This window comes from Pipistrellus hanaki (assembly GCF_964339955.1).
Source record: "Pipistrellus hanaki genome assembly, chromosome: 2".
NCBI lineage: Eukaryota > Metazoa > Chordata > Mammalia > Chiroptera > Vespertilionidae > Pipistrellus > Pipistrellus hanaki.
The window spans coordinates 133,641,738-133,655,796 of NC_140504.1; the positions used below are offsets into that span (position 1 = coordinate 133,641,738).

The window sequence follows — 14,059 nt, forward strand, 5'->3', positions numbered from 1 at the left end:
CTTTTTGTTGTTCGTAATTTTTACCTTTACTTTTTTCTTCTTCTTCCTCTCCTTAAAGAATACCCTTCAGTATTTCATGTAATCCTGGGTTGGTGTTGACTAACTTTTTTAACTTTTTCTTGTCTGTGAAGCTCTTTATCTGACCTTCAATTCTGAATGATAGCTTTGCTGGGTAGAGTAATCTTGGTGGTAGGTTCTTGTTGTTCATCATTTTGAATATTTCTTGCCACTCCCTTCTGGCTTGCATAGTTTCTGTTGAGAAATCAGCTGACAGTCGTATGGGTACTCCCTTGTAGGTAACTAGCTGTTTTTCTCCTGCTGCTTGAAAAATTCTCTCTTTGTCTTTAGCCCTTGGCATTTTAATTATGATGTTTCTTGGTGTGTCCCTCCTTGGACTCCTCTTGTTTAGGGTTCTGTATGCTCCCTGAACTTGTAAGTCTATTTCTTTTACCAGGTAGGGAAAGTTTTCTGTCATTATTTCTTCCATCAAGCCTTCAATATCCTGCTCACTCTCCTCTGGCACCCCAAAAATTCGGATGTTGGTATGCTTTAAGCAGTCCCAAAGGCTCCTTACACTATCCTCACACTTTTGGATTCTTTTTTCTTTCTGCTTCTCTGGATGGGTGATATTTTCTTCCTTATATTCCAGATCTTTGGTTTGATTCTTGGGGTACGTTGATCTATAGTTGAGTTTCTGTATATTCTTTATTTCAGAGATTGTATGCTTAATTTCTGACTGGTCCTTTTCCATTTTTTTGGTATTCTCTTTAAGGTCCTTGAAGGTCTCACCAAGCTTCTTGGAGGTCTCATCAAGTTTCTCAAAGGTTTTTAGAAGATTCTTGAGTAATCTTCTAAATGTGATTCTGAACTCTGTGTCGTCCAGTTTATTTTCCTCCATCTCTCCCATTCGTGACATGTTTCTGTGTCTCCTCCCTGTGTTGATGGAGTGGCTTTGTGTGGTAGGTGACCTATCAGCTTCCCAATCTGGGGTGGTCGCTTTTGCTATATCCCTTTGTGGGCTGAGTGCAAAGTCTTGGTATAATTAAGCCTTGTTTGCTGTTGGTACTGTGGGAGGAATTGATCTCCAGGCCAATTGTCTGTGAGGACCCGCTCTGTCTATAAAGGAAGAACTGATGCACTGGAGACACACCTTGTTTCAGTGGGGCTTTGGTGCTCACTGAGTCCCTCTCCCGGATGTTTCACTTATGGGTGTGAGTGGTTGAAATTGACCAGTAGGAACACTGGCTTCTGGATCTCCAATGGGATTCCGTTCAGGAGCTGCAGCGAGAACTATAGTTTTCTCCTGTCTGCTTGGGTCTTGGCATTTTTTTTGTTTTTTGTTTTTTGTTTTTTGCTGGAGCTGCAGTTTATATATGGTCAAGCTGCCTCAATACAGGCCATTCATATGTAAAAGTAGCTTTGTGGTGCCTGAGCTGGTCTGTAGAATCTGCGGGCGGGGCCTCAGGACAGGGCCTCAGGGCAGGGCGGGACCGCAGGGTGGGGTGGCAGGGCGGGATCGTAGGGTGGGGCCTCGGGGCAGGGCGGGGCCTCAAGGTGGGACAGGGTCTCAGGACATCACTAGGTTGGGGCATGGCTAATAGCCATGTGTTTTCAAGTCCCCACTTCCCTGCCATCCAGCACAGTATACAATGATTGCTGCGAGCGCCTCTGCAAGAGTCGCCCTCACTTCAGCCCGATGGCCCATCTTCTCCCCGTAGGCGTCTGGGTCCCCCACGTGACCCCAGGAACTGGATTTCAAAGTGATAGGGAGCTTGTTTCCTTTTGGGTTGAAAAGAAAAGCCTCTCCATGTGCCCAGTCGCCCACCACCAGCCCGATTCGCCACCAGCCCGATTCCCGTGCCTCCGTACTAGGCTTCTCAGCTTTTCAATGCTTGTGCCCCCATTTCTTTCAGCCAGCCTTCCCGTGGTTTTGGATGATAGATGTCCTTTGTATTAGTTTTAATTTTTTTAAATTGTTGTGCGAGCAGCAGACCAGCTGTTCACCTACGCAGCCATCTTGGTCTTCTCTCTCTCATCATTGTTTTAATTTGCATTTACTAGTATCTGATAACATGATTATTCAGAGTGTAGGACACCCTATATATGGGTGTATATTAATTGGTGTATATACACATCATCTATAAATACTTCTGTATGTAAGCATATGTATCTATATAAAGCTAAAATGAGTTCTAATTGATGTTATTAATGTTTCCAAGTTTAATCACTACATGGACAATTCTAGCCTCCTCTCCTTGATCATCCATAAATCCTCATTCTAACAATGAGATACTCAGCACCCACCATCTGCTATCCATTTACTCAATTATTCAGTAGAGACCCAATGCATGAATTTGTGCATGGGTGGGGTCCATTGGGATGGCCTGTAGGGATCGGGACCCAGCTTGCATCCCCAGGCTCACAGCCCTGCAGCTCCGCCTGGCACCCCACCATGACCTGGCACCTCCCCCTCACCTTCTCCACCATCCAACCTGCAGGGCGTCTGATTCAGGCTGAGCTTTCTGCCCAGCTCCCTCAGTGTCTGGGAGCCAGGTGGCATCCCCATCCCCAGCTACCACTGCTGGTCGCCATCTATGAGGCTATCAGCAGGGCAATTGGGCATCTGCTCACACCTGCCTTGGTTGGGCACTGCCCACTCACTTGCTCCACCATCCCATCACAGCTCTGCTCTCATCAGGGCTCATCCAGGTTGTCAGTGCTTCCACTGCCAGCACTGTGTTGCTGACACCCACCATGTTCCACGCTGCCCCCTGGTGGTCAGCAAATGTCATAGCAAGTGATCAAACTCCCAATTGAACAATTTGCATATTGGGCTTTTATTGGATATATAACAGTATTAAAATTGTTAGCCCAAACCTCCAAGAGACAATTTATAAACTAGAGTTCTTCTATGCCACTTGCTTTGTCTTGAGTCAGTCTTAACAGATTCCACTCATTTCCAACTTTGCTTAAGATCATCTTTTCTCCCTACCTCCTTCAGTGAGGTTGTTTCATACATTTTTAATATAGTAGAGTCCTTGTCATGGTCTACTTTTTCTTCCTGGAACTCTCTGACCTCTGAAATGATTTTATTTTAACTTTCATATATTAAGGGTCACTCTCTGTATTGTAATATTCTATAGGTTTTGATATATGTGTGACATTATGTATCATTAAAATATTATACAGCACTAGAGGCCCGGTGCATGAAATCCATGCATGGAGGGGGATTCCTCAGCCTGGCCTGCACCCTCTCCAATCTGGGACCCCTCAGGAGATGTCCAACTGCCAGTTTAGGCCCAATCCCACAGGCAGTCAGACATTCCTCTCACAATCTGGAACAACTGGCTTTTAACCACTCGCCTGCCTGCTTGCCTGATTGGCCTTAACCCCTCTATTTGCCTGCCTGATTGCCCCTAACTGCCCTCCTCTCTGGCCTGATTTCACCCATAACTGCTGTCCCTTGACAGCCTTATCGCCCCTAAGTGCCTCTGCCTGCCTGATTGCCCTTAACTGCTCTCTCCTGCCAGCCTGATCTTGCCCCCCAACTGCCCTCCCCTGCAGGCCTGATCATCCCTAACTGCCTCTGCCTCAGCTCCCACCACCAAGGCTTTGTCTGGAAAGAAGTTAGACGTCTAGAAGATGGCTGGTCAACCCAGTCTAATTAGCATGTTACCCTTTTATTAGTATAGATAGATTATATAGGATAGGATTGCTTAAATAGGGGGTGGGGTGGGATGGAAGCCTTATTCAGCAGGAGGAAATGTTCTTGGCAGACAAAAATACATAATCCCATATAGCTGGACCGATAGCCAGCCATATGCACTATGCTGCCAAACTGGTCATTAAAAAATTGAATCACTTTCTTACACCTTACACCAAATAGCTGTTGCCCTTGAAACACCTCCTCAGCCCCCACCTTAGATTCTGCCTTCACAGTTCACCCAGATTAGGTTCTGATTGGTTGGTTTCTATGCCAATCAGTGTCAAAAGCCCCTCCTCCTAGGCAGCCATTGGCTCCTCACAATTCACCCAGATTTGGTCCTAATTGGTCGGTTTCTATGCTAGTCAGCATCTCTGGGCTTATCTCTGGGCCTGATCATAGAAGTGGGGCTGATCAGCTGCTGCCCCAGGCTGCTGGTGAGCGAGCAGAACTAATGACCTCTGGGAGAGAGAGAGAGGTTTGGCTGCTGGCGAGGCCCACCTCTCTCTTTCTGAGAGGTCAGCAGTTCAGGCCATTCACCTGCTGCACCTGAAGCCTGATGTTCGGTCAAGCCTCCGGTTGTTGTGGATGTTACGACCCTGGCTCTTCATATATATAGATAGTTTCATTTCTTCAAATGTCAACTGTACTTCACCTTCCCAGTCCTTCACTCCACCCTGAAACCCCGGCAACCAGTATATTTTTATTTATTTATTCTTAAATTTTATCTTTATTGTTGCAAGTACTACAGCTGTCCCCCTTTTCCCCCCATTGACCCCCCCTCCACCCTGCACCCATCAATGCTACAATCAACTGAGGTACCTGGCCAGGGCACAACCACTCTTAATTATCTCTATACTTTTGTATAATTGAAGTCTACAGTGTATAACCATTTTGGACTGTCTTATTTCACTTAGCAACATGCATTTAAGATTTCTCCGTGTCTTTTTATGTCTTGGTAGTTTGTTTCTTTTTATCTTTGAATAATATCCACTGGGTGGATGTACAATTTATCCAGTCAGACAATACTTTAATAATTTAAGATGCAAAAAGAGAGGAGAAGTCATCCCTTCCCTGGAGAAATTTACTGTCATTGGGGTTGGTAACATATAAATAAATCACAGCATAACAACCATATAACATGTATAATCAAAGTGCTGTGGGCATCCACCGAAGAAAGTGGATGTCTATGTGGGAATGTGATGAGCTGTAGGTACAGGGAGAAGCTAGTATTTGTCTTGGTCCTTGAAGAAAAAGTAAGCACTTGTCAGTGAGAAAGGAGGAGGAAAATGATTGGTAAAAATGAACCTGTTAACAAGTATTACAAGAAGGCAAGAGATACTGCCTCGGTCTGGGTAATCAGTACATTTTTTCTAATCTGCATACATGACCTCAGAGTTGGATTTACAGGTCAGGAGAAAGAGGTTTTGTGGTGCCCTTCATTTGGATAATAACAATGACAATGGTTCTCACTTGTTGAGAACCTACTATCATATGCCAGGCAGTGCTATGCCCTCTACACAGGTTTTTCCCTCACAGAAAAGGACGTATGCATGTGTGAAGCTATGAAAGGATTCCATCACTCTTCCTGCTGATACTACTGATGGTGCTTGCTACCCAAGTGTGTGGAATGGCTGAAAAGACACTGTCTTATTGTGTAAAGAAAGACTGCCTTTTGATATCTAATTGCAGCTGCCACTTTCACCCCGTCCTCACCCCAGCTCCTCCTCTCTAGGTCCCAAAGCTTTTTTAAAAAGCCATCTCCAGACCTAGCAGGTTTGGCTCAGTGGTCAGAGCATCGGCCCATGGACTGAAGGGTTGCGGGTTTCATTCTGGTTAAGGGCACATACCTTGGTTGCAGGCTCAATCCCCACCCCAGTCAGGGTGCATGTGGGAGGCAAACAATTGGTGTCTCTTTCACATCGTTGTTTTTCTCTGTGTGTCTTTCCCTCTCCCTTCCACTCTCTCTATAAAAGAAAAAAGAAAAAAAATCAATGGAAAAAATATCTCGGGTGAGGATTAACAACAACAACAAAAGCCATCTCATTAGCCTGACCTGTGTGGCTCAATGGTTGAGAGTTGACCCATGAACCAGATGATCACAGTTCAATTCCTGCTCAGGGCATGTGCTTCAGTAGGGGCCATGCAGGAGGCAGCTGATTGATGATTCTCATCATTGATGTTTCTATTTCTTTCTCCCCCTTTCTCTCTCTGAAATCAATAAAAACACGAAAAGCGATCTCATTATCTGCTGCATCACATGGACATAGCCACCTCCTCTGTCTTATCCAGGAATCAGCTTTAAGAGCACCTCATTTTCTTCTCCACATTTAAGAGTTTATATTTATCCAAACAATTCCAGAAACTGGGATCAGAATTGGAGGACACAAAATTACAGTTTCTGGAATTGTTTGGATAAATATAAAAAAGCTTTGTTTTTATGGAAGTAGCAAAATGAGGCAAGTTTCTCTTGATTCTTTTCCAAATTTAAATATATATATATATTTCTTTATTGATTTCAGAGAGGAAGGAAGAGGGAGAGATAGATAGAAACATCAATAATTCGAGAGAATCATTGATTGCCTGCCTCCTGCACACCCCCTACTGGGGATCGAGCCCACAACCCGGGCATGTGCCCTTGGCCAGAATCGAACCTGGGACTCTTCAGTCTGCAGGCCAACTCTATCCACTGAGCAAAACTGGCCAGAGCTCCAAATTTGTTGATCAGTATTTAGGCTGTCTGCTTCCTACTCAGAAGTTCAGAACTATACTCTTCTCCCTCAAGCTTAATCAATAATCTATGACAGAGCCTTGAGACTGGGCCAACACTTCATGGAGGCCATGAGAACAACACTGTTTTGGAATAGAGTTCTTTAGAGCAAGGAGCTCTGTAAAATGTAGAAAATGGGAGAGTAAGAGCTGCCTCAGCTCCAACTCTCTTTGATCATGCTGAGTTTTGGCACTGGAAGATGGCATGCCAATTTGTACCAAAAAGCAAATTACCAGCTGGAGAAAATCTTTGATGAGAACTTGGCAACCCTATGACACTGCAGATCTTTTTCATATGTCAGCCAATGCAACCCTCCAGGGAATGTGCGCTGAGTGACATATCACATAGCTAAAAATAAAGCGGTGGCTAATTCGATACCCACTACTAGATAACAAAAATTATTATTTCCAACATTTTATATGCTGGTATTTGAGTTTCCTGTATTCATTTCCTAAAATGTAAACTTTCCCCTCCCCCCAAAATAAACTCAAATTTGTCGTAAAATAAAATTTCAAGATCTAAGGAAGTCACAATTGCACAAATACAAACAGATGTCCTTATCTACATTGGGTTAGTATTTAGTTTATGGTCCTTATAATTACATCAGTATTGTAATCATATCTTTCCCTTGTGTTAAAATGTTATTTTAGTCAAGTTAAACCAGAGGTAGTGTGTACAGTCAGTTCTTCCACTGGAATGAAGCATCTTGAGGGTAGGTGTGTGTTTCAAGTGCCCTTACACCTTCCATGCAGCAGACACTTCCGACTGTCCTCCAATACTCATGGTACTAACTACACTAAGGTGACCAGATGTCCCGCTTTGGGCGGGACAGTCCCGATTTTCAACAAATTGCTCCGCGTCCTGCGGCGTTTTAAAATAGCCCTGATTTTGGAAAGAATGCACGACAAGCTAAGGAATGGCAGGAGAATGGGAAGGGAATATAGGGTTTTCGGAGGCCAAGTGGCTATTTAGCCAGGATATGTGTTTTATATTACTTTTGTTAATTTTATAATGTTAAACTTTAATAATAACAAGTAACTGTTGAGAACTGATTATTGAGAACTGCTTATCAAAGTTCGCATTGTTGATCAGTTGTTAGAATTCGACCACCATTGTTTGGACTTAATGAACAATGGCATTTTTGGGGATTGGCAATGACGAAAACATTTTGAAACTGTCTCTCAGACGATACACATCGTACTGCGCGTGCTAGTAAGCTAGTTAAACAAGCAATGTCATTACAAATCAGCTATTCAGATAATTTAGGTTAAGTAATTTATGTATTTATTTGATAAATACATACGTTTTCTTGAATTTAGCAGACAGTACTTGTATTATTTATATTTTATAGTGGCAGCAAAAAGTCTAGCACCGGCCTTGAAAGTGACACTTACGACTATACATAATTTTTTAATTTATTATATTTGTAAATTGTCCTTATGTTGAAATTTATAAAAAAAAATATTACAATACTATTTTTGTGTTCTATGAAAATTTTTGTTGCTCCATATAGACCAAATTTTTAATCAAACACCCCCCTCCTCCCTCCATCAATGGTGTCCCGCTTTATCAATGTTAAAATCTGGTCACCTTACCCTTAGTGTATTTTTTCTTGAATTTCAAAATTTGGACTTGAGCTTTGTTCTATTTTAAAGGTGTAACCAAGCCTCCTCCCACCAAGCCCCTAATGAAAACATCTTAATCGTGGTTTTATTTCTGGAAATTTTAAATATTAAGTTTGTGTCCATATATTGGTCTAAAAATTTCCCCCCCAAAAAAGTTCTGGTTGCCCAGGAAGCTCGCCCCAGGTAAGGCTGCTCCCAGTGCCTGGTAGGGTCCTGGGCATCCTGGAGACAAAGGGGGTCAGGGCGTGTGGAGGGCCTAAGGGGACCCGAGGTTTCTGAAGGTGCCAGTGAGGGTAGGGAGCCCTGGCACACTGGGGAGTGGAGCATTGCCTACTGGGCAGAGGCACCTCCAAAATGTGCCCTGCCTCCTCCCAGTGGTAGTTAAAGGTACATGAAGTGCTGAGGGATGGAAGGAGATGAGCAAAGCAAAGCGAGGGAAGAGGAGGGCAAGGGAGATACTGACCTTGAGAATCAAAGTTCAAGTCAGGGTCGGGGTAGAGTCTGGTTGTTGCTTCAACTCAGATACTTAGCTTCATTCTGACCTGCCCTCATTCGGTGGATATTTTTAAAAAACCGTGTTGGTTTTTTTTTTCTTGATGTTGACAGGGTTGCATGTGATTGGATGACTTTTATTTCTGTCCCTGGCTCCAACATCCCAAAGAGCCCACAGCATCCAGCCACATGCCTTTTGGGCTTGAAAATGTCGAACTCCCAGGGCTGCTCACATTATTAGATTTAATCTTCCCCACCCAGGCTGGGAGCTAATCCCATCTTCCCCACAGCAGACCACCCTTTCCTCCTGGGAGGGACGGAAGATGGAATCTCACCCTTCGCCCTCAAGGATGGCACCGTCTCCCCTCCAGCTCGTCTCCTTTTAGGTCCTCAATTCACCCAGAGGAGAGTCCTTCCATGTCCCCTCTTTCCAAGGAAAACCCCCACCTTTCCCATGGCCCTGGGCCATCCACAGGGTCCCACCAGGATGGCCCCGCGCTGCCCCTGCCTCTCATGGCCCTTGTGACCTGACCTCCCTCAGAGAAGCCTTGGGGTCTAGGACAGCCACAACCTCAGCTGCCCACCACTTCCTCCCTGAGGAGCTCACGATCTGCTATGTCACCTGCTGTAAAACCGAACCTGAGGCCTGGACACATTTCCCTATTTTCCTGGGGATGCACCCATGTCTTCTCGAGGATGTTTTAGCTCTGCAACGTTCTGATAACTGTGATGTGGCCAAAGACCCCCAGAAACCATGCTCTCAGGTTTTGCTCTTTCCTATTACACACCAGGAACCCATGGCACCTTCACTGTCTGACACGGAGGATGAGCCTATGGACCACATGTGTCAAACACAAGGCCCTCGGGCCAAATCCAGCCCGCCAGGCCTTGCAATGTGGCCCGCACCGCGCTGTCATCACTGCACTCCACTGTCAGTTTATGACATTGTCAGTTTATGACTGTTCAGTAAACCATTCGGCCCGCGATTTAGGCTGGATTTTAGATTTTGGCCCCTTCTCTGATTGAGTTCGACACCCCTATTAGTCAACCTCAGTCAGTGTCTGAGGAAGGGATCCATGAGCCAGGCCTCCACCCTGCCCTTCCCTGACTTTCTCTCAATCCATTAATCTGAAAGGAGGCAATAATGGCATTAGGATTAAGGGTGGGAGGCTGAGGGTCCTGATTGGATTCTAGTGTTTAAGAAGGTCTGTATAAAAACAGAGGAGAGATTCCAGCTCTGCCGTCAGTGCCCTGGCCCTCCACCAGGTCTGAGGTCTGAGCCCCAGCCAAACCGGCCCCAGCAGGTAAGTCACGGGCCTCCGCTGAGGCAGCTGGTCTCACGTTGGCCCAGACCTTCCCCCTTTTCTGCTGTTTTAACAGCCTGATGGAAGGCATTGAGTTTGCCTTTTAGTGTAGTTTTTTTTGAATTTCAAAATCTGGATTTGTGCTTTGCTCTATTTTAAAGGTGTAACCAAGCTGATTCCCTGACACCTCCTCCTCCCTCCAAGCCCCTAATGAAAACATCTTAGCCGTAGTTTTATTTCTGGACATTTTAAATATTAAGTTTGTGTCCATATATTGGTCTGAAATTTTTCCCCAAAAAAGGAGGGGGCCGGCTTTCAGGCCCTTCGTACCCTCTCCCCAGGCAGATTGGAATGAAAATGTGGGTGCTTCTGAGATACTTGTCCTGGGGCCTGCAGGGGAGCCATGGCTCTGTGCTCACCGCGCCCAGAGAGGGCCTCTGTAAACTGAGGCTCATACCATTGTCAGGCAGGGGCTTTGGCCCTGAGTTGATTCCCGTGAAAATGGGGAGTCAGAGGATGGGGCTCAAAGGCTTGGCCTGAGGTGGATGCCTTGTTCCCTGGACATTTCCACAGGACTCCTTTGGAGCACCTGGAGAATGAGCACCAGGACCCCGCCCACACTCCTGCAGCTGGCAGCAGAGAGCCTGCTGAGGGACCAGGCCTCGGCCACCGCAGCTCTGGAGCACCTGCCCACCGAGCTCTTCCCGCAGCTGTTCGCCCTGGCCTTCCGGAGCAGACACTGCTCGTCCCTGACGGCGATCACGCAAGCCTGGCCCTTCACTGTCCTCCCTCTGGGGGGCCTGAATGAGACACCTCCAGTCCAGGTCTTCAAAGCCGTGATGGATGGGCTTGACGTTCTGCTTGCCCAGGAGGTTCGCCCCAGGTAAGGCTGCTCCCGGTGCCTGGTAGGGTCCTGGGCATCCCGGAGACAAAGGGGGTCAGGGCGTGTGGAGGGCCTAAGGGGACCCGGGTTTTCTGAAGGTGCCAGTGAGGGTAGGGAGCCTTGGCACACTGCTGAGCTCACTGGGGATTGGAGCACTGTCTACTGGGCAGGGGCACCTCCAAAATGTGCCCTGCCTCCTCCCAGTGGTAGTTAAAGGTACATGAAGTGCTGAGCAGGAGGGATGGAAGGAGAGGAGCAAAGCAAAGCAGGGGGAAGAGGTGGGCAAGGGATATGCTGACCTTGAGAATCAAAGTTAAGGTCAGGGTCAGGGTAGAGTCTGGTTATTGCCTCAACTCAGATGCTCAGTCTCATTCTGACCTGCCCTCATTCAGTGGATCTTTTAAAAAAAAAACAAAACATTTTTCCCCCCCTTGATTTCAGAGAGGAAGGTAGAGAGAGAGATAGAAGCCTCAATGATGAGAGAATTTTTTGAATGGCAACCTCCTACACACACACACACACACACACACACACACACACCACCCTAAGCATGGAGCATGCAAACCAGGCATGTATCCCTGAACAGGGATTGAACTGGGACCTCCTGGTCCACAGGCAGATGCTCAACCACTGAGACACACTGTCCATACAGCATGTCAGCCAATGCCCTGTGAACCCGAAAGAATCTCGGCTAATGGCCTGCTTTCCCCACAGGAGGTGGAAACTGCGGGTGCTGGATTTAAGGTACCTGGGTTTCGACTTCTGGAAAATATGGTGTGGAGACAGCACCCAGAAGCACTGGCTGACCGGTCCAGTGACTGAGCACAGGTCCAGCCCCAGCATGGAGCACCCCTTAGCTCCCGTGGAGGTGTTCCTCGACCTTGACTTCAATAAAAGGGACACAGATGAGTTTGTCACGTCCGTCATCCAATGGGCCCGGCGGAGGAAAGGGCTGCTGCACCTGTGCTGCAAGAAGCTGAGGATTGTTGCGGTGCCTTTCCGGAGGGCGAGGAAGGTCCTGGATGCGGTGCAGCTGGACTGCATCCAGGAGGTGGAACTGAACTGCGCCTGGAGCCTGATCACCATGGAGACGTTTGCTCTTTATATGAGGAAGATGCCGAACCTCCAGAAACTCTTTCTCTCCCACATCCGTGTGTTGAGAGAGGAGGAGGACAATGAGGAAGAGGAGCAGGATTGGGAGGAGGACGAGGAGGAAGAGGAGGAAGAGGAGCAGGATTGGGAGGAGCACGATGAGGAAGACGAGCAAGAGGAGCAAGACCAGCATGAGGAGCAAGACCAGCAAGAGGAGCAAGACCAGCAAGAGGAGCGAGAGGAGCGAGAGGAGCGAGAGGAGCAAGAGTGGGAGGAGGATGAGGAGCAGGAGTGGGAGGAGGAAGAGATACTGAATTGGGAAGAGGAGTGGGAGAGGGAGGAGCGGGAGAGGGAGACAGCCTTTGCCCAACTCCCCTCTCAGATGCTCAGCTCACCGCACCTCCGCGAGCTGGACCTGGATGCCCCCTACTTCCTCCGAGGCCGTCTGGACCAGATGCTCAGGTGAGCTGCTTAGCACCGTACACGGAATTAGAATGTAAAGGGAGTGGTGTTGTTAGATGCTTTGAGGGTGATATCCCGTGAGCACCCAAAGGAAGCATGTTTTGAAATCAGCCTGTCAGGATGGGTAACAGAACTGCCTCAATGAGGGACCCAGCGAGCCTGGGTGTGTGAATTCTTCCTTAGGGACAGAAGCCTAAGTGATGAGGTGTTGGGAAGAGGGTTGGGAGGAGGCAGAGCCACATCAGATGGAGCATTTTCAGACATAAGCTCTGTGCCCACCAGCCACGTGAACACACGTGCGCCTCTCAGATTCCCCATCTGTCAGAGATGGTTTTGGGTACAGGAAGGTCATTAGCAGAAAGGACAGGCATGATTCTGCAGCCAAGGAAGCGGGAGTGGAAAGGATTGCAGAGTGACCAGTGGTTTGTGGTGCTGTATGGATGGAAATCGCCTCTGCACACTGGTCTCCCCAGTTGATGTTGCAGAATCTTCCTCTGGTTTACTCTCTCCCTTTTTTTTAAATCCTCAGAGGAGGATATTTTCCCCCCATTGATCTTTAGAGAGTGGAATGGAAGGGAAGAGAGAGCGAGAGAAATACATAGTGATAGATGATTGGTTGCCCTCAGCAACCCCTCTACCTGCCACCCCCATTCCCAGGAAATAACCTTTCTGTGTCTCCCCAGGTGCCTGCAGGCCCCCTTGGAAACACTCACCGTAAGTCGTTGCCTGTGCCTTACCGATTCAGACCTGGAACACCTGTTCCAGTGCCCGAACCTCAGGCAGCTGAAGTCCCTGCGTCTGTATTGTGCCAGCCTCACTGGTTTTATTCCTGAGCTCCTCCGAGCTCTGCTGGAGGCAGTGGCACCCACCCTCCAGAAACTGTACCTCGAGAAATGTGCCATCGTGGACTCCCAAGTCGAGGCCATCCTGCCTGTGCTGAGCCGCTGCCACCAGCTGAGCGAGCTCACCATCATAGAGAACAGCCTCTCTGTGGCCACCGTGGGGAAGCTGCTGCGCCACACAGCCGGGCTGCGCAGCTTAGAATATGAGTGCTACCCCGTCCCCCGGGAGTGTTACACGACCCAGGACACGGTCAACCAGGAGACACTTGCCCTGGTCCGGGCTGAGCTGACGGGGATTCTGAGGGAGTTAAGACAGCCCAGGACCATCCAGCTTTCCACCGAGTACATGGAATGTTATGACGTTGAGTTTTAATGACCAGGAGCCGGTGCTGTTCCCCTGTATGGACCCTGCTTCAGTGGGTACGAACAGCAAAGGCTGGGCCTTTGGAAGCTGATACCTTGGATCGGGCTTTCAGGGAGAGACGGCCAGGGTAAAGGGCTGCAGGGGCAAAGAATGGGGAGTTCATGGGACTTCAAAGGCAAAGTGTCCTACAATCAGAAACATGAATCTCATTTGCGTGGGGAGGGGGCAGAATTGGGGCTTGAGTTTCCTGTGTGGGAGTGAATCCCGGTGTGGATGGTTGTAAAGGAATGATGAGAAATAAAGACAATTTCAAAGGCAACCTCCTAGTCCTCTTGCTTGTATTCACCTGTCTCTCCAGTTTACACCTCAGGACCTGATTAATAGAAGTGGGGAGGGGTCAGGAACAGAACCTGGAGTGATGGGATGTGGTTTGGATGCAGTGCTCAGCACCATGTTATCACTCCTTCCAGGTCTTTTTTTTCCTTCTGGGCCTGTCTGATCTCCTGTGGCTGCTCAGTGGGT

The 14,059-nt window shown here is 47.7% G+C and overlaps 1 protein-coding gene across 1 annotated transcript; it reads left to right on the plus strand.

The window, feature by feature from the left end:
• Positions 1–10,490: 10,490 nt before the first annotated feature.
• LOC311615663 (PRAME family member 12-like) lies at positions 10,491–13,546 on the plus strand (the record flags this gene model as incomplete). The annotated part of the gene is made up of 4 exons (XM_084871025.1): positions 10,491–10,777; positions 11,492–11,828; positions 11,991–12,331; positions 13,015–13,546. 4 exons carry the CDS (start codon positions 10,491–10,493, stop codon positions 13,544–13,546), a joined length of 1,497 nt encoding a protein of 498 aa, XP_084727151.1.
• Positions 13,547–14,059: the final 513 nt, after the last annotated feature.